This window comes from Pituophis catenifer, unplaced genomic scaffold (genome assembly GCF_029215685.1).
Source record: "Pituophis catenifer annectens isolate HBS135680 unplaced genomic scaffold, rPitCat1.0.hap2 SCAF_1, whole genome shotgun sequence".
Lineage (NCBI taxonomy): Eukaryota > Metazoa > Chordata > Lepidosauria > Squamata > Colubridae > Pituophis > Pituophis catenifer.
The window spans coordinates 156,921,591-156,940,730 of record NW_027256881.1 but is presented as its reverse complement, the minus strand read 5'-3'; the positions used below and the strand labels follow the sequence as shown (position 1 = coordinate 156,940,730).

Genomic DNA, 19,140 nt, shown 5'->3' with positions numbered 1-19,140 from the left:
CACCACAGCATCCTTCTTCAATCGGACAACCTTGCTGTGGTTGCGTCAATTACAAGACAAGCTAGCTCCAGGAGATGCTCGTATCAGACAAGACCTGAATAAAATTGTGGCTGCCGTGCAATTTTCAGCCGATTCTACTCTGAATGCTGCCAGGTTCTCCGCTAAATCTTTGGCTTCAGCGGTCACGGCTCGTCGTCTGCTGTATCTCCGTCACTGGCAGGCGGATGCCAGACACAAGTGGCGTTTGGCTTCGGTGCCCTTCAAGGGCACGAAACTCTTCGGGGATGCTTTAGAGCCTTTCCTCACAGAAACCAGGGACAAAAAGAAAGTTTTAGCTGCTGCTTTCCGGAGAGGAGCGCCCCGCTTCTCACCTTATCCTTCTCGCTCCTTCTCTCGAGGTGCAGATGGGGGGTCCTCCTCTTCTTCTCCCTTTCCCTCATTTAGGAGAGATGGGTCCTTCAGCAGACAGCGGGGTTCTTCCGATAGATCATTTAGAGGGCGCTCCTTTAATTTCAGGCGGCCCTTTCGAGGAGGAGGAGGTCGTTTCGCCCGTCGCCGTCGCTGATTGCCCTTTGAATCCCCCCATTGGTGGTAGATTGGGTCTCTTTGCCACTGTCTGGGAAGAATCCACTTCGGACAAGTGGGTACACGCCACCTTAAGATCTGGGTTGGCCATTGAGTTTCTTGCCCCCCCTCCGCGCACCTTTGTTTGTTGCCCGATTTCCCGTAATCCCGCCAGGAGATCCCTTATGGATTCTTCTGTTCAGCATCTTCTATCTATCAGGGCAATTCAACCTGTACCTCCTGGTCAGGAAGGATCGGGATTCTATTCAAGGGTGTTTCTGGTCCCCAAATCCTCGGGGGGGTGGCGTCCTATCCTGGACCTCAAACGTTTAAACAGATACGTTGTGTATCGAAGATTCAAAATGCAGTCATTGAAGTCTATTCTAGACGGTGTGCGGAGGGGCGATCTCCTCTCTTCCATAGACCTAACAGAGGCTTACCTTCATATTCCTATCCTCCCATCCCATAGACAGTTTTTGAGATTTTGTTATAACGGAACTCACTACCAATATAGGGCCCTACCATTTGGCCTATCTTCTGCCCCCCGCACCTTTACGAAGGTGCTGGCTGCTTTGGCGGCTCGACTCCATCTCTGTTCAGTCCGCCTCATGTGTTATTTAGATGATATCCTCCTGTTGTCCCCTTCTGTGCAACAGGCTGCCCGGGATATTCGCCTGACGGTTGAGACACTAGCGGCTCACGGCTTCTCTGTTAACTTGGAGAAGAGCCACCTTTCTCCCTCCACTAGATTAGTACACTTGGGTGCCCTGATTGACTCCCTTCAGGGCAAAGTTTTTCTTTCTCCCGATAGGCAAGCTAGTCTGAGGCAGTTATCTTACCAGGTTGAAGGAAGTCGGGTGGTCTCCCCCTATGTCTTATCTCAACTCTTAGGTAAGATGATATCGGCGATAGCTATTGTTCCCTGGGCTCAACTCCATGCCAGGGAACTCCAATGGTTTCTTTTACCTTTGCAGAAGGCTGGCAGAGGCACTTCATTGAAGCCGATTCCACTCCCTCCGGCGGTACGAAGATCCCTCCGGTGGTGGCGCTCCCCCGCTCTATCGGCGGGGTGTTCCTTCCTCGAACCTTCGAGGGTAGTGGTGACGACAGATGCCAGTCTCCTGGGTTGGGGGGCCCATTGTCAAGGTCAACTGGCTCAAGGGACTTGGACAACCTCGGAAGCTCGTCATCCCATCAATTGGCTGGAATTGAAGGCGGTTTTTCTCGCTCTAAGGTCATTCCGTCACCTGGTCTCCGGAGCCCACGTCCTCGTCCTCACGGACAACGTCGCAGCAAAGGCTCATTTGAACAAACTGGGGGGCACCAGGTCGAAGTCTCTTCTGACTCTGGCAGTCACGCTGGGTGTATGGTCAGAGCGCCACCTGTGTTCCCTTCGGGCGGAACACATATCCGGGGTACAGAATGTTCAAGCGGACTGGTTGAGTCGCCAGCGGATAGACAATGCGGAATGGCATCTCCTCCCATTCCTCTTCCAGGAGCTGTCTCTTCGCTTCGGCCGTCCAGTAATCGACCTGTTCGCAACTCACGAGAACGCTCAACTTCCGCTGTTCTTTTCTCGGTACCCTCATCCTCGAGCGGCCGGTGTCGATGCTCTTCGAACTCCATGGCCGTCGGGCCTTCTGTACGCATTTCCTCCGACGACCCTCCTCCCCAGGGTCATCCGCAAGATTCTATCCGAGCGAGCGGAAGTGATCCTTGTTGCACCTCATTGGCCTCGGAGACCCTGGTTTGCGGACCTCGTGTCCCTATCGGTGACCCCATCGTGGCGCATTCCTCTCTCGGACAATATGCTTTCACAGGGCGCTCTGAAGCACCCAGACCCGGCCTGGCTCAATCTAACCGCTTGGAGATTGAGCGGTGCACTTTGAGGGAGGTTCAAGTCCCGGCAGATGTTGTACATACCTTATTATCCTCCCGACGACCTTCTACAGAACGCATTTACTCTGCCACCTGGAGGAGCTTCTATAACTGGTGTAATCAAGTCGGTGTCATGCCTCTACAACCGTCTATTGTACATATTCTGATGTTTTTGCAGAAGGGCCTTTCCCAAGGGCTCTCCCCTAATACTCTCCGCCGACACATTGCAGCCTTATCTTCAGTACTCACCTGCGGCTCCTTGTCGTCTCTCGCTCAACACCCTTTGATCCGTCGGTTCCTTCGGGGAGCAAAGAACTTGTGCCCTCCTGCTCTGCATCGCTACCCTACTTGGGACCTTCCTCTGGTCTTACAATCGCTTACGAGTCCTCCATACGAGCCTCTTCAGACTACTAGCCTCAGGCTTCTCACATGCAAGGTTGCCTTCCTGGTGGCCATTACTTCAGCTCGCCGCATTTCTGAGCTCGCCGCCTTGTCTACTCGTCCGGATCTTTGCGTTTTCCACACTGACCGGGTGGTGCTCCGTTTGGACCCGACCTTCGTGCCAAAGATCAACTCCGTGTTCCACCGTGCCCAGGAGCTTATCCTGCCTAATTTCTGCCCCCGACCTACTCACCCTCGGGAGCATCGTTGGCACTCCCTTGATGTCCGACGGGCACTGCGGGTTTACCTGAAGAGGACGGCTCCCTTCCGTCGTTCGGAGTCTCTCTTTGTATCCTTCTTACCTACTTCTCAAGGCAGTAAGGTCTCGTCTTCAACCATCGGTCGTTGGATTCGCCAAACTATCGCCACAGCCTATGATGTTAGATCCCTTCCGCGACCTTCAGGATTGACAGCTCATTCCACCCGCAGCGCAGCTACGACGGCAGCTTGGGCGACGCAGGCTTCGTTGCTGGAAATTTGTAGGGCTGCCACGTGGTCTTCTCCTAGCCCCTTCATCAGACACTACAAACTCGATCAGTTTGCGTCAGCCGAAGCCTCGTTTGGTCGCCGGGTTCTGCAGAGAGTTGTTGCCGGAGAAAACAATGCGGTCCAGCGTGATCCCCCCCTATCATCGGGACAGTGAACTTGGGTATGTCCCACGCTGGCTGCTGTCTCCACTCTCAATGGAGAAGGATCGTTGGTCTTACCTGATACGTTCCTTCTCGTTGAGTGGAGACAGCAGCCAGACCCTCCCTCTTTTTCTGCACGCTGGACTCAAAAGAACCTTTTCTGTTTTTCTGTCTTGCTTTCCTTGTCCCACACACCGAGTCTGTCTTCCAGTCTTCGCCAAAACTGGGCATGCCCGGCAACAGGGCGGGACTAAGAAAAATTGACAGGCTCAGTCCTTGAAGCTGATTGGATGGGCACTACCCACGCTGGCTGCTGTCTCCACTCAACGAGAAGGAACGTATCAGGTAAGACCAACGATCCTTCTTTCAAAATCTGACAAGAAAAAAGTTAATAAGCTTATTAGTATGTCCCTCTCTTTTTCCATAATTTATGTAGCAGGATTTTTAGAGACATGACTAATTCAAATGAAGCTATAAAAATGTATTAGACATTTCTAAAAATAGGTGACTATGATAGAAACATGTCTGGGTTTTATTTATATCAATTAGGCAGCCAAAAATTCAGTCAAAGTTTATGTTTGCTGTTCCATCCAACCAATTATGTAAACATCTTTAATATTATAAATAATTAAAAAGCAGAAAAAATTCAGGAGTAGATAGATATATGTGTTTAGGTAAATGACACTTACATCATTTCTGTTTTTATGTTTTCTGACACTAGAAGTTTAATTTTATGTTGAAACTCTTTCCTAATAGACAATGACTTTAAAAGTTGCTATACATGCTATACATTTAACTTGTCAATTTAAGTTTTTTTTTTTTAATAATGTAAATTACTAATTGTTTTCAGCCAGTCACTTAGATTGTTTCTGTCTCAACCATGGAAATATATATAGATAATTCTAGCTTATTTTAATTAAAGCATAAAGTAGATTTTAGAATATAGTTTCTACATTATAAGACACTGCATTGCAACAAGGCAAAAATATGTGCTTTGGAATGTATAGGAGTACATACAAATGACCTTTTTTCAAATCATTAAAGCTGCTGCAACTTTTTCAGTTAATTGAACTGTTCCTGGCTAGCACCACATAAAGTTGTGTAAATAGCCACTTCACTTTGCTGAAATGCTACATAATTTCACTATCAACATCCTTCCCAATAACTCACTCTGCTAGAAGGAAGTTCTAGAGTAATACTATAACAGACAAGTGGATAATTGAGCGAAAACTGGTAAAATCCAGCTTTGTACAATAACGAAATGATGGAATGCTGCTGTGACAGTCTAAAGTCAGGCAGAAAAACACAACCATCAGGAGTTTTTTTTCCAAGACACATTCATCAGATGTATATCTTGTAATTATATAATTTATATTTTTGTACACATATTTTAATATTTTATTAATACTAATTTTATGTTGCTAAGAAAGATACTACAATATTATTTTCCCCTATGGAAAAGTTGGCTTTTATGCCATGTTGTGATAGTGAATTTTCATGTAATGTGGATGATTCTGTTTATTAGCTTTCTTTTACTGAAAATCATAAGTATTTTCATATTTACTTATGAAAATTTTCATATTTATTTATGAAAATCATAAGTAAATAAAGACTTACGTCATTCTTTTTTATTTTTTCTTAAATCTATTTATTCTTCTGCAAACTTCACTGGTAATTTTGTTGTATCACTTTGGTAAGATGGCCGACTATTTAAATTTGATTAATAAATAAAGGAGTTGTTGCCTATCTAAGACTATACTAAAGTTATTTCAAATCAGACAGTTTCTGATTTTAAATCCGTAGAAAATATAGTAGAATCTTAAGCTTTTAGTAGGGCATGTTCTCATCATATGCCAAATAATAATTTAATACCTTCTGGAATCAGCTGCCCCCAGAGATAAGGAGAATCCAAGACCTCAGTGCCTTCCGCCGTGCCCTTAAAACCCACTTTTCCCAGCAAGCTGGGCTGGCTTAGGAAGAAATTTTTTAAATTTTTAAATGTTTAATTGGTTTGTGGTTTTTTAAATTTTGGGCCAAATTTATATAGATTTTAATTGTTTTTAATATTTGTATTTCATGTTTTTAATTCTGGCTGTGCCCCGCCCTGAGTCCTCAGGGAGAAGGGCGGTATATAAATTGAAAATAAATAAATAAATAAATAAATAAAATAAATAAATAAACATCTTCTTTTCAATTCTTTCAGAGTAGTGCTAAACTCAAATTCTGCAAATCGGTCACTTGATTTTCTGAAATCTAATTAGAAATTATGTAATTTTCTGCAAATAATGCATTTATTACAATTTACTGCATATAAAATTTATTAAAATGGTGCGGCTACTATATGAACATTAACAACTTCTCACAAATTCGGTGGAATATTTACAAATTCTGCGATTCATTCATTCTCCTAAAATTGACTGTGAGCATTCACAGAGATGGATCAGTCATCTACTATGCACATATGCACTGCACCCTTTAGTTTCTTTCAGTTTAAGAACCTGTTTCTGTGGTAATAAATGTACACAACGATATCATCTAATAAGCAAAGCATCTAATACCATTTGGTTTCCATGCCACTTGTAGAACACATTATGTGCAGAGAACAAAATTTTCCCACATTTTCTTCCATCCCTATCGGCCATTCCTGAGAATCGGAAAGGCATTGAAGCATCTGGAATATCAGTCAGAGAACTAGATATGACAGGAGGGATCAGCAATTCCACTATAATGAGTGGAAGGGTTTTCTGTTTGCATACAATACCCTTGCTATCGAAGCCTGTGTCTTGAGGAGCTTCTTAACATTACATATACAAGGTTTAGAGTAAGCAAAATATTAAGTGATCACCGCTCTAGGCCCCATATAAAATTATTTCTCTAAATCTGTATTTTTTTTAATAATGGCATTTCAAGAGGAAAGAGTTGGAAACTGATAGACATTTTTTTTAATCTTTGGAAGATTGTAAATCACTTAGGAAAATAGTTACATACATTTCAATTTAAAAGATTTAAAATATATTGTATACTCATTCTCCAACTTGTCTTGACAGATTTATGATCACATAATGTGTAGAGAAATTACTGTGCTCACTTATTTATTCAACAAGCTATTCTTGTCTCTACATGTTGCTGCTTTTCTTGAACTAGCTACTCAAAGGAATATTTGCAATTTGCTGCAACACTTCCTTCCACCTTTGCATCAGCAATCTAGTCAATCTGGGTCAATCTATACTTAGTTTAACTTTAGCAGACTTAAGATAGTCTGCTCTTTTCTGTGATTATGTTACATTCGACATTATTTCCTTACTTACTTCCTTGTATTTTTAAAGAGAAATAATAGCACATAGATACATACTATTACTTGATTTAGCATAGCATTTTTAAATGCTTATTTTCTATTTCTGATTAAATAGCAGATTACTGGTTATTAAAATAATTAATTGACATGTTTTTAACGCTCTCTTCTCATGAATCAGCAAAAGAAGTGATATGTATTTTACTCCTGTTTTCGTCAGAGGTTGCAGCACAAATGGCTTCACAAGACTTCAGTGAACTAAAGCTTTCTTAATCAATGAATAAAAACAATAGTTTTGGTCGTGAAATTGACCAAAAGGAGTAAAGCAGTTTGAAAGAATGTTAACTCCCACATTCTGGGTTGCTGAACAGTATTATAGAATTAATTTTAGTGCAACCTTTATTGAACATAAGTTCAGTAAGGAACAGAGCTTTCCAGATAATTTAGAATTCTCTGGAAAGTACTATTAAGTGAAGCATTACCTTATCACTAAGTTGGAACTTTGAATTTCAGTATGAAATAAGTGTATAAAGCTTCCTAATTAAGAAGACCATAAACTGGATGCAAAGAAATTAAAATGCTAATTTTCAAATCAGATAACAGTACAGTAATAAATAAGTTAACAGTCAGGAAAATGACCTCACTAGGAAAACCATAAATCAAGACCAAAAAAATTATTTTGCACAGCATTTCATTGGAGAACTTGCAGTAAAGTAATCATGATTGTTCAAATGAAAAAAAAAATTATAAACAGCAATACTATTACTTAAGTCTCATATTTTAACTCAGGATACCTGGCTGTTAAATTATACTGTAAAGTTGATCATCTGATTCCCTACTTATGTTGAAATTTCCATCAAAATAATTTTTTTTGGGGGGGGGGAAATCAGGCATTTCAAATGAAATTGTTTTTAGTACAAAGGATTTCAGGGACTTTTTCCAAAATGGACTATGTGACCATTTGATGAAATAGCTCAAGTGTAATTACGATTAAAGAGAGAAAATGCTTTCTGTAAGATAGTTAACCAGGTGAGGTTAGGAAAGATAAGATGAATTCCAGCCTTTTTCAGGACCACTGGCAATCTTCATTTTAAGCTACATTGTGAAGTGCTTTTTTTTCCTGAGATTAAGTATTGTAGCAGAAGCAGAAACTACCTTTTCCCCCTAACTGTGCCAGAATACAACCTCTTTTTCTTTTTATACTAACAAGACTGCTTTACCACTACAGCCCACTCTAAGTAATTAAATCAATTCTTTGTACTTACCATATTCTCCTCTAGTGACGGTACTAGATCTGATTATATGCTTCATGCATATTCAGAGAACGGCACTGACAGCTCTTTAATGAGCTCTTACTTAATCAGTATGAACAATGTTCATCTTGTTCTCTCTCCCCCCCCCCCCTCATACATTAGAGCAAGGAACAGTTAGGAGGGGGAAAAAATGAAACATCCAGCATTCATTTGAAAAATATATTGTACTTTGAAAAGTGTCTAAGCTAGGGAAGTTGCATTCTGCCCTTTAAAAGTCTGATGGACAAATTGGATTACTAGTATTGGATTAAATAACAAATGGTTAGAGGAGAAATGAGAGAGCTCGCTGTGATCACAGGCTTTTAATATTTTTTTCCTATTTATAGAGCTGAAGGGGTCTTTAACCAGTTATTAAAGTCAGGATTAATTTGTAATGGTCCAGCTTGCTAGTTTAAAAGGAGGGGAGGTGTCCAGAAACAAAATTGTAATATAGATGCTATGTTGCAAAAACTACAAGGAATCAGCATATTTTATATTTAAGGGCTGTTTTATACATTGCAGTCATTTCATCTCATTTAACAATAGCACGTTTGCAATCAAATGTCAAATCAATCGCAATATGTTTTGCTCATAATCCCAATACTAAATGTAATGGTGATTCTTCAAAAGCAACATAGGCACCATTCTTATTTATGACTGTTTTACAGAATGATCTAAATAGGCTTTTTACCCTGACAAACAAACAAACAAACAAACAAAAACTTGACTGAGTTCTACCTAGGTTCACAAAAATAAATTCCAAACAATTTTTGCTGGAAAAGCCTGTCATTTATTGAGAATCTGCAAAAGAAGCTGCAAAGAATCGGTTTAAATTATATCATTGTTATGTAGATCTATTTTGCCAAGTTCAGTTATAATCTCCTTAAATTTGAGTTTTAAAGTATCTTTAACCATGCAGAACTGCAATATTTTTGGGGAAATAATTGAAAACCATGGGCAATGAAACCTTAACTGCTCTTAATATTGCACACATGTGTCATTTCAGTGATCAAAAAGGCCTTCGTCAGAGCCACAATTGGCCTTTTTCCAAATGCCAAGGTTTTTTTCAGCTTTTTCTTTTTATTCTTTCTTCTTTTGTTGTTACCCAAAAGGATTTGTGCCTATTACAACCTGTATCACATGACCAGTGTAGGGCATCGTATGGTCTAAGACGAACACAAAAAAACTGTGAATCTGAAAAGCAACTGAAAATGTTATTAAAAAGACACCGGAGTTTCTTTAAAATGTTCATATTTTACACCACGTAAACACTGGAATTTATCTGTAGCTCTAACTTGAAGCTGCCTTAGCTCTTGACATTAAATGTTTGCCCTTTCCTAATGTAATAGCTTTTAGAATTACACAATGTTACTTGAAGGAGAAATGGTCCCAATTTGCACTCCTGATCCAAGGTGTAGGATATTTGTTAAACATCTGTATCTGTAAAAAAAAACAAAAAATCAGGATATCTGTAAAAAATAACAGTAAAAATCTCAGGGCAATTGATGGATAGCACACATAAACATCCTTTTACAAATTCTGCTTCTGTGATTTGAATAATTCAATATATGAATCCATATAAGCTTCTGAAGACCTAGCAGTGATCCTGAGAATGCTGTTGCAGGAACTGGAAGGTATCCTGTGTTATAGTGCAGCAGACTGTGCTCCATTTCCGGTGACATTGTACAAGAATGCCAACCAGCTTGCTTTTAGCTGCACTTCACAGAGCATGGAGACACTGTATTCCCCTGCTTTTTTTTTCTGCTACATTTTATTTATTCCATATAGCGGCATGGAACAAGAGTGAGATCCCAGTCAAGGGAAGGTATATTGGCAAGCAACAATATCTTTTTCTCTTGCCTAAATACAGAAACTCCTGTGAACAAGCTAAAAGTTCTTGACATAGTCACATATAAAAACATGCTAATATTAGTCTAAAGCAGGGATGTCAAACTCGCAATGACACATTGTCATCACGTGATGTATCGCAACCTTTTCCCCCTTTGTTAAAATGGGAGTTTGACACCCCTAGTCTAAAGCAAAACCATTCATTTGAATGTCTTTCACCATTCCCCCCCCCCTTTCTTCTAATAGTGCACTGTCATCCAAAGAGTCCTTATCTTATCCTTCCACTTGGAACTTTGAACCGTATTCTCCCTACTTCTGATTGAGTTTGCTCTACCAATATTTCTCTTCTCCAGCACAAAATAAATGTTCCCTACTTTGGCTTCTTTCCATCTATACCGGGGTGTCAAATTCACAGGCCGCGGGGTGCTTAGATCTGGCCCATGGGGCCATCCTGGAAATAGCAAAGGACCAGCCCACGGTGCCTCTGCTAAAGGGGGCCCCGCGACCCATTTTTGACCTGGACATCCTGGCCACCTGGCCAGGACATCCAGGCCTCCTGTAGCACTGTCCGAAATGGAGCCTCCAGAGGCCAGATTCAGCCCTTCCCACCCCATTTCCCATGGCTTTACTGTACTTACTTTTCTAAGAGCTCCAGAAGAAGCTGGCCCATGTGGCAGAGAAGCCAAAGTATTTTATTCAGAAGCTCATTAAGCTGTAAGAAGGTGAGATGTAAGGAAAACAGCTTTCCCCATCTAAATAAAAGACTTCGGCTTCTCTGCCATGAGGGCCTGTGATGAACCATCTCCTTCTTTCTACTTACTGGTTAGTTCAAATGAGCAGCTTCAGGGGTTGGTGCGTGGTAGCCAATCAGCAAGGGGCTTGCAGTTCAGCCCGATGAGACAAAGGAAGCAGCCTCCTTGTTGATTGGCTACTGCTGCGCTCTCAATCCCTGAATCAGGAGGCTGCTGTGGCCCAGTCCAGGCCTAGGCCTGCTGGCCACATGGCCCCAGCTGAAGTCTTTTACTCAGAAGCTGGTGAAAATGTTTTCCTTAGATTTCACATTCTTACAGCTTTGCCATCATCTGAATAAAACACTTTGGCTTCTCTGTCAGTGGGTCAGCCTCTTCTGGAGCTCTGGAGATCTTCAAAAAGTAAGTAATCCATGGGAAATGGGATGGGGAGGAGTAAGTGGAATCTGGGATACTAGCAAAGCAGGCCCAGTCTGTGGAGATCCGGTTGGGCAGGATGGGGGGGAAGCAATTGTGGGGACCCCAGGGGAGCATGAGATAGCTCAGTGGATTGGGGGAGGCCTTGGATAGCCTGCTGCAGCACTATGCCCCGCATGCTCTTCCCCACTCTGAGATACCTCATGTGCATTCGATTAAAAAATGCATTGTGGAAAGCAGGGAGTGATCACGTTCATTTAACATGATTCAATCAAATGAATCCTCAGGTTACGAATGTAATTGGTAAACTCTATTACATTCGTAATTCAAGGATTACCATGTATAGTGAGAGTGAGGGAGGGTTTCAGGGAAGTCCTGCCTTAGCATTCCCCCCCCCCACAAATCACATGCCACACCCACCACAGCCATGCCCACCTTGTCCACACCCCCTGGGCATGCCTCACCTCCGAGGTCAAATACAACCCTGATGCGGCCCTCAATAAAATTGAGTCTAGACATTCCACTATCTCACCCATTCTATTAAAAACATTCATTACCAATTCTCCCTCTAGCTGCTAATTCCTTCTCTGTTCTTTGGCTCTAAAGTTTGCGGTATCCCAGTGGTACTGCTACAATTGTTTTCTCTTTGCCAGTGCCACTTTTCGTTGGTCGTCTTCTAGTCTAGCTTCCATCCCTTCTACCGCATTGAAACTCTTTTCACAATATCCCTGATCACCTCCTCAGTTTAATACCTAAGAGAGTCTGCTTTGTCTTCATCCTTCCTGATGTCTTACAATTAATTCCTTTCTCTTGTGATTTTATCATCCAATAGCTTTTCTCTCTTTCTAACCATTTAACCATTTTCAGTGTTACTGTGAGAGAGTAAAACTACAGCTGCTTTCCCTCTCATTGTTGGGGGGGGAACTCTGATTTTTACTCTGATTTTACTGAATCTCATTCTTTTCCTGCCAAAGTAGCACACAGCCTTATCGCCCTTTCTCAACTTTCTCCTACCACCAATTCTCTCTTGGATTTTTTATTTAAATCACCATTCAAAACTCAGAATATTCAATGCCAAGCAATATTCTCTCAAACACTTATTTTTATCCTCTATTAATACCAACCATTCTTCTTATTGCCAAGACCGTGTATCTTATCTGACTTCTTTCTCCCTCTTTTTCTCTCTTGTTTTGTTCTCACTTTCAATCCATAGGAAAGTCAAGATTGGTCTGATGGCCGAAGAACTGTCATGTCTATCTAGCTATTTCATGTCAATTCCTGTGCCTGGGGAATAGTTTCTAAAACACCTGGTGATATTATCCTTAACAGTTCTTCATGTGTAGATGGCACCCATGTTGTAGAAGGTCCCATTTTCTCTGAGACAAGATAGGTGAAATGGACTTTATATTCTGTTATATTTAGCCTTGCTTCTATTGCCCTTCCATTTTTCTATTGTCAAATTTCAGAACGTGTATCCTTCCAATGCAATAATCTGCCATTTTATGCTGTATAAAATGCAGTGCAGGCTGATGGTATTGTGTCCTTAGTGTGAATTGGTATTTAGTCTTCCCCTATTTATTTGTGAACTAGAAACTCCTCAGTCAGAAATTTCCCAGTTTTTGTTCCATAAGAAAAGGGAGAGCATGAAATATTCAGTAATAACAATTTTTATTTATTTATTTATTTATTTATTTGATTCCTATAGCTCCTATTTCAACAAGTGATTCTGGGTGGCATATATCATAAAACACTAAAACAATTTAAAGAGTACAGCATAAATATATATGGCACCAAGTAAAACTGTTATTATGGATGCTAATACATTTTCCTTTATTGGGATGTTACTACAGTCAGGAAACGGGGCCTTTAACACAGTCAGGCCCCACAATCAAGTATTCACAGCCTTGGGAAAAGTGTGCTACAAGTCTAATTCTTGCTGATGGTATTTCTGTATTGTTAACCAGGAAATTACTCAAACTACTGACATTATTATAGAAAGAAAAAGAAGGCATTCTATCCAGTCCTTTCTAACAACTTAGAACCCTTTTTGTCCCAAAGCAATTTGGTGCCATTATCATGGTGTCTGCATGTGTCCATGTTTGTGTTTAAACTCAATGAAGCCTTATTCAACTGGATGGCACCATGTAGTCTCCCTACTCTTACATCACACGGGACTGAAAATATATGAGAGGCCCAGATTCTTCTTCTTGCTTACAGTCCACCATTGCTGTTTTGATGTTCTTCTTTGTTTCTTGTGCTTTTCCCATTTCTGGATCCAAATATTTGAAGTGCATCGAAGGGGAGCAGTAATATGCACGAGTGCATGTGTGTAACATAGTCAAATGTCCCTATTACTATAAGGGTGATGTAATGATTTTGGGACAATTTATAAGCATCAATAATATTTGCATTAAATGTGAAAGGTGGTAGAGACATTGGTAAAGAAAAAGAGAAAGTACCTAGACTTTCTAATAGCTTTTGATCACAACTATAACCATAATTTTCTCCACATGTATTTTAAATTTAGCATGAATATTTAAGAAAAAATTCCATCATTTAATGCATGGTTATGGGAATGGCAGTTATTACCATAAATGAGGGGCTGAAAGCAGCAAGTTCTAGACACCTACCGTTTTTACTGCTAATCTGCTAATAAGAAAATAGCTTTATTACTATTCCAGAGTAGCAAAGGCTAATCTGCTACACCTGTGATAGTCATTCTTCAAAGTTTGGTGGGTATTGCCATTCAAAAAGCTGAATGAATTCTCTGGCTGTTCCAAGTCTTGACAAGTTGTCAACATTTACAAAAATGCAGTCATGATTACCAAAATTCATATATGAGTTTCAGATATTCATAACCATGTCTTTGTTTTCTGAACAGAAACCCCCAACACCCACATTTTATTAAATTGAACTCTTTATTTGTTTTTAAAGCTTATAATTAATTTATAAGAGAGAATAAATAATGTTTTTAACTGAATGAAAAAGAAAAGTCCTTTTAACATTGGGACAATTTACAGCCGCTTTCACATAGATCTTTTGTAATTTCGTCCTTGTGCAAAATGACAATGTATGTACAGCATGGCTTCACAATTTTCTTCATGTATCTTGTTAGAGCTTTGATTTACAGTATTGTATAAATGAAGTATTATAAATTATTGCATAATACTGCATTTCCTCACAGTCAAGAGAGATCTGATGATGATACATTTCAAATGCTGACTTGTAGGTGTCTAGTTTGAAAACGTCTGCTAAATCAACCTTTAACATTGATGTTAATGTTTTAACGAAGAATTTGAGCTAAAACTCTCCATTTTAACTCATTAGATCTCCTTAGACAAACTATTCTGATCGGGACCATAATCTCAAGTTCAGTGTGTAGATAATAATGTTAGTTTATACATAGCATGCTGTCCAGTGGAGGAGATAAATTGTGGCAGAGGTGCTTTGTTTTTAATCATTATTTTATTTTGGCGTTCAGTGTTCACAGCGGGCAGGGCATAATGCAGAGATATCTTGCTGAGAGCCAGATGTTGCACAATTTTCCTGAGGGTGAATTGGGATGCAGGATAAAAAATGATAAGAGATCATTCTTCAATTATTTGACAATTTACAACTGAATTTCGATAGTAAAATCTCTAAGAAGTCAAGAAGTCACAGAAAACAGTTCGTGAGCTGCATGTTGTCCACTATTGACAGAACTCACTGGGATTTGGTTCTATTTATGTTGTTTCACTTGATTTTTAAAGCCTTTGAATACAGATATATAAGATTTATGTGTCTTGTGTTTTGTTGAAAATAGCTGTATTCTTAATTTGAAGAAGAGCCAGAATCAATAAAAAGACTTAAGGTGCTTATGTCAGTTAGCATTAAAAGTCTTTACTATCTCCATTGTAGAAACCCTTCAGATTATATTATACATTATAATAAAAATATCTATGAGAAGTAATAATCTAAGCATAATGGTAATATTTTTGGTTTTAGAAAATAACTCATCTTTTTATTTGCACCACCCACTCTATTTCATTTGAGGCAGCAAACTAAGAAACCTTAATCACAGGAAGATAAAGGTGCTCTGACAATTAAAAATCTGTTGAAATGGCAGAAAGTTAACCTATACTGTATTGTACTGTCCTTGCAAAGCTCACATCTTGAGAATGTTCCCGGCATATTCAGATTCATACCATGGACAAATTCCAGGAATCATCTCTGAACCTTGGGTCAACCAAGCCTAACACATAAATTCTTCTCATTTGGAGATCTGTAATAAATTCTGCAAAATATATTGACAAAGACCATTCTTAAAAATAAGTGACTTTCATATTTCAGTGGCTTTATAGGCCACTGGAATATAGTTTAACTGCTGACTATGATCAATGAGCCAATATGACAAACTGTTTAGAAATCCACACTCTCTTATAATACACCTATTCAATTTTAATATCCTTAGAAGATGGTTCTTTTGTAATCAGAGGGTAATTTTGGTGCTATGCAGTAGTTCAGATTCAAAAGAAAAAAAAGGTGCTTTGGGTATACGTGCTATAGGTACATGTTTAACCCTTTTGGCAAATGATCTCTTCTACTGGCTATGGAAGGAAGACATGTGATCCCAGGAAAAGGAATATGTGGTTCACAGAGCTATGAGAACATGCTACTTGAGCACCTCCAAAGCACCATTTTCCCTTCTAATCCACAGCCCTTCCAATCTGAAAAGAAAGCAAGAGAGGAACCAGTCAATAATTGCTTCAAATTCCTTGTCAATGGAAATCAGGCTAGTTTTGTTTTTATTTTTTTGATAGATTTTTTTAATACAGTGGTTGAAATAGGCTTTATAAACAAGTAAAGTTTATAGTTTATGTTTTGGTGTTCCCAAGTATTTTTTTGAAGTTCTAAAATATTATACTTCTTAGATTATTAGTTATTTTTAGATTTTAATAATATATCTGAAATTAAGTTGAGTTTGCTTTAGCTAGCTATTAATTTATTGTTGTTGTTTTCCAACTATACCTTCAATAGAACTGATTGAAAAGACTATATATTAAATGTCTCAGCTAATAGACTGTGTTGTTTCTCGGTGTCATATATGTGGGTACATGTATAATTTATTTATTTATATTTTGTCATGTTTATATAGTGTATATTGGAGGCGGTGACCCTTTGAGAGCTGTATGCAGTGAAATTTCATTTTAATGTAGGCCGATTAGTGTACATTTAAAATGACAATAAAGTTGTTCTAAGGAAATTGGAACTTTTTTCCCTGCATCATAGTGTTTTGCAGTCTGGATGAACCAAATAATATTGAGAGCAGCTTTTAGACACTGCTGTCAAAAGGAAACTTAGGCTGAAATGAATATTACTGAGCTCTTTGGATCCTGTACATGGATTTTTTTTTTAATGAGGCTGGAAATTCTGTGCTAAATAAAAATTATGTTTAAACTTATCCCCGAGTCTTTAAAATATAAATCAAACTACTCTGTTTTAATAGGAAGAAATACTGAAGAAGAAGAAGCTATGATGCAAGAATGGTTCATGTTAGTCAATAAGAAAAATGCCTTGATAAGAAGAATGAATCAACTTTCTCTTCTGTAAGTATGTCTTGATTTGTGAATTACAATGCAAAAGTTGTTAATTTTTCTGCTTCCTTTTAGAATACTTTATAGCAGTGGTTCTCAACCTGTGAGGTCGTCACAGGAGGTCCACGAAGGCTTGAAAAAATGTTATGATTTAAATCTTGAGTTAAGTCTTGTGGGTCCTAGCCATGGTCTGTGGCCACAAAAGGTATTTAAAGGAGTCTGTGATAAAGAAAAGGTTGAGGATCATTGCAGACTAGACTGGACTGGACTGGACTGGACTGGACTGGACTACAATACAACACAACACAACACAACACAACAAAACACTTGGCCAAGTGTGATTAGATACACAAGGAATTTGTCTCTGGTGCAGAATATTTTAGAATATTTCCATGCATATAGTGAAAATTTATTAAATTTAAGAAATAACTCAGTTTTCACTCATTTCAGATAGAAGCTTATGAAACATATACTTCTGTAAACATAGTACCAGGATCAAAAATTGGAACATGAAAATTAATGGTTCCTCTACATACCAATCTACTTTGAGAGATTCACAGATTCTTTGCATATGAGTAGAGCTCTAACTCACGTAGGCTTTAGTTCCTTCATGTCAGTCATTCTTTGCATTTCGTGATAAGAATGGATTTGATTTGCCCTTCTAGGACCAGTGGACAAATTAGAATGTTTTGGTTTTCAGACTGTTCCTTTTTCCTGGGTTTGTTAGTGTTGTAGTCTACTTAAAAATAATAAAGTTAGATATAATATATATGAAAGATATTTCATATATATATACAGTCAGGTCCAGAAATATTGGGACATCGACACAATTCTAACATCTTTGGCTCTATACACCACCACAATGGAGTTGGAATGAAACAAACACAATGTGCGTTAACTGCAGACTGTCAGCTTTAATTTGAGGGTATGTACATCCAACTCAGGTGAACGGTGTAGGACTTACAGCAGTTTGCATATGTGCCTCCCACTTGTTAAGGGACCAAAAGTAATGGGACAGAATAATAATAATAAATCAAACTTTCCCTTCTTAATACTTGGTTGCAAATCCTTTGCAGTCAATCACAGCCTGAAGTCTGGAACGCATAGACATCACCAGCCTCTACTGCAACTGTCTTCAGTTCCTGCTTGTTCTTGGGGCATTTTCCCTTCAGTTTTGTCTTCAGCAAGTGAAATGCATGCTCAATGGGATTCAGGTCAGGTGATTGACTTGGCCATTGCATAACATTCCACTTCTGTCCCTTCAAAAACTCTTTGGTTGCTTTTGCAGTATGCTTTGGGTCATTGTCCATCTGCACTGTGAAGTGCCGTCCAATGAGTTCTGCAGCATTTGGCTGAATGTGAGCAGATAATATTGCCCAAAACACTTCAGAATTCATCCTGCTGCTTTTGTCAGTAGTCACATCATCAATAAATACAAGAGAACCAGTTCCATTGGCAGCCATACATGCCCACGCCATGACACTACCACCACCATGCTTCACTGATGAGGTGGTATGCTTAGGATCATGAGCAATTCCTTTCCTTCTCCATACTCTTCTCTTCCCATCACTCTGGTACAAGTTGATCTTGGTCTCATCTGTCCATAGGATCTTGTTCCAGAACTGTGAAGGCTTTGTTAGATGTTGTTTGGCAAACTCTAATCTGGCCTTCCTGTTTTTGAAGCTCACCAATGGTTTACATCTTGTGGTGAACCCTCTGTATTCACTCTGGTGAAGTCTTCTCTTGATTGTTGACTTTGACACACATACACCTACCTCCTGGAGAGTATTCTTGATCTGGCCAACTGTTGTGAAGGGTGTTTTCTTCACCAGGGAAAGTATTCTTCGGTCATCCACCACACTTGTTTTCCATGGTCTCCCAGGTCTTTTGGTGTTGCTGAGCTCACTGGTGCATTCCTTCTTTTTGAGAATGTTTCAAACAGTTGTTTTGGCCATGCCTAATGTTCTTGCTATCTCTCTGATGGGTTTGTTTTGTTTCTTCAGCCTAATGATGGCTTGCTTCACTGATAGTGACAGCTCTTTGGATCTCATCTTGAGAGTTGACAGCAACAGATTCCAAATGCAAATAGCACACTTGAAATGAACTCTGGGCCTTTTATCTGCACATTGTAATTGGGGTAATGAGGGAATATCACACACCTGGCCATGGAACAGCTGAGAAGCCAATTGTCCCATTACTTTTGGTCCCTTAACAAGTGGGAGGCACATATACAAACTGCTGTAAGTCCTACACCGTTCACCTGAGTTGGATGTACATACCCCCAAATTAAAGCTGACAGTCTGCAGTTAACGCACATTGTGTTTGTTTCATTCCAACTCCATTGTGGTGGTGTATAGAGCCAAAGATGTTAGAATTGTGTCGATGTCCCAATATTTCTGGACCTGACTGTATATATGTAAAAGATATTTCAAAATACATATTTTTGAGCAAAAACAA

At 39.5% G+C, this 19,140-nt stretch overlaps 1 protein-coding gene across 3 annotated transcripts in view; it reads left to right on the top strand.

Moving 5' to 3' along the window:
• Positions 1–19,140, top strand: part of EHBP1 (EH domain binding protein 1) — a 297,594-nt gene that overhangs the window by 266,181 nt on the left and 12,273 nt on the right. For all 3 annotated transcript variants that reach the window (XM_070933087.1, XM_070933086.1, XM_070933088.1), the window contains one exon: positions 16,596–16,695. In XM_070933087.1, the coding sequence (XP_070789188.1) occupies positions 16,596–16,695 (100 nt within the window). The remainder of the gene's footprint in view (positions 1–16,595; positions 16,696–19,140) is intronic.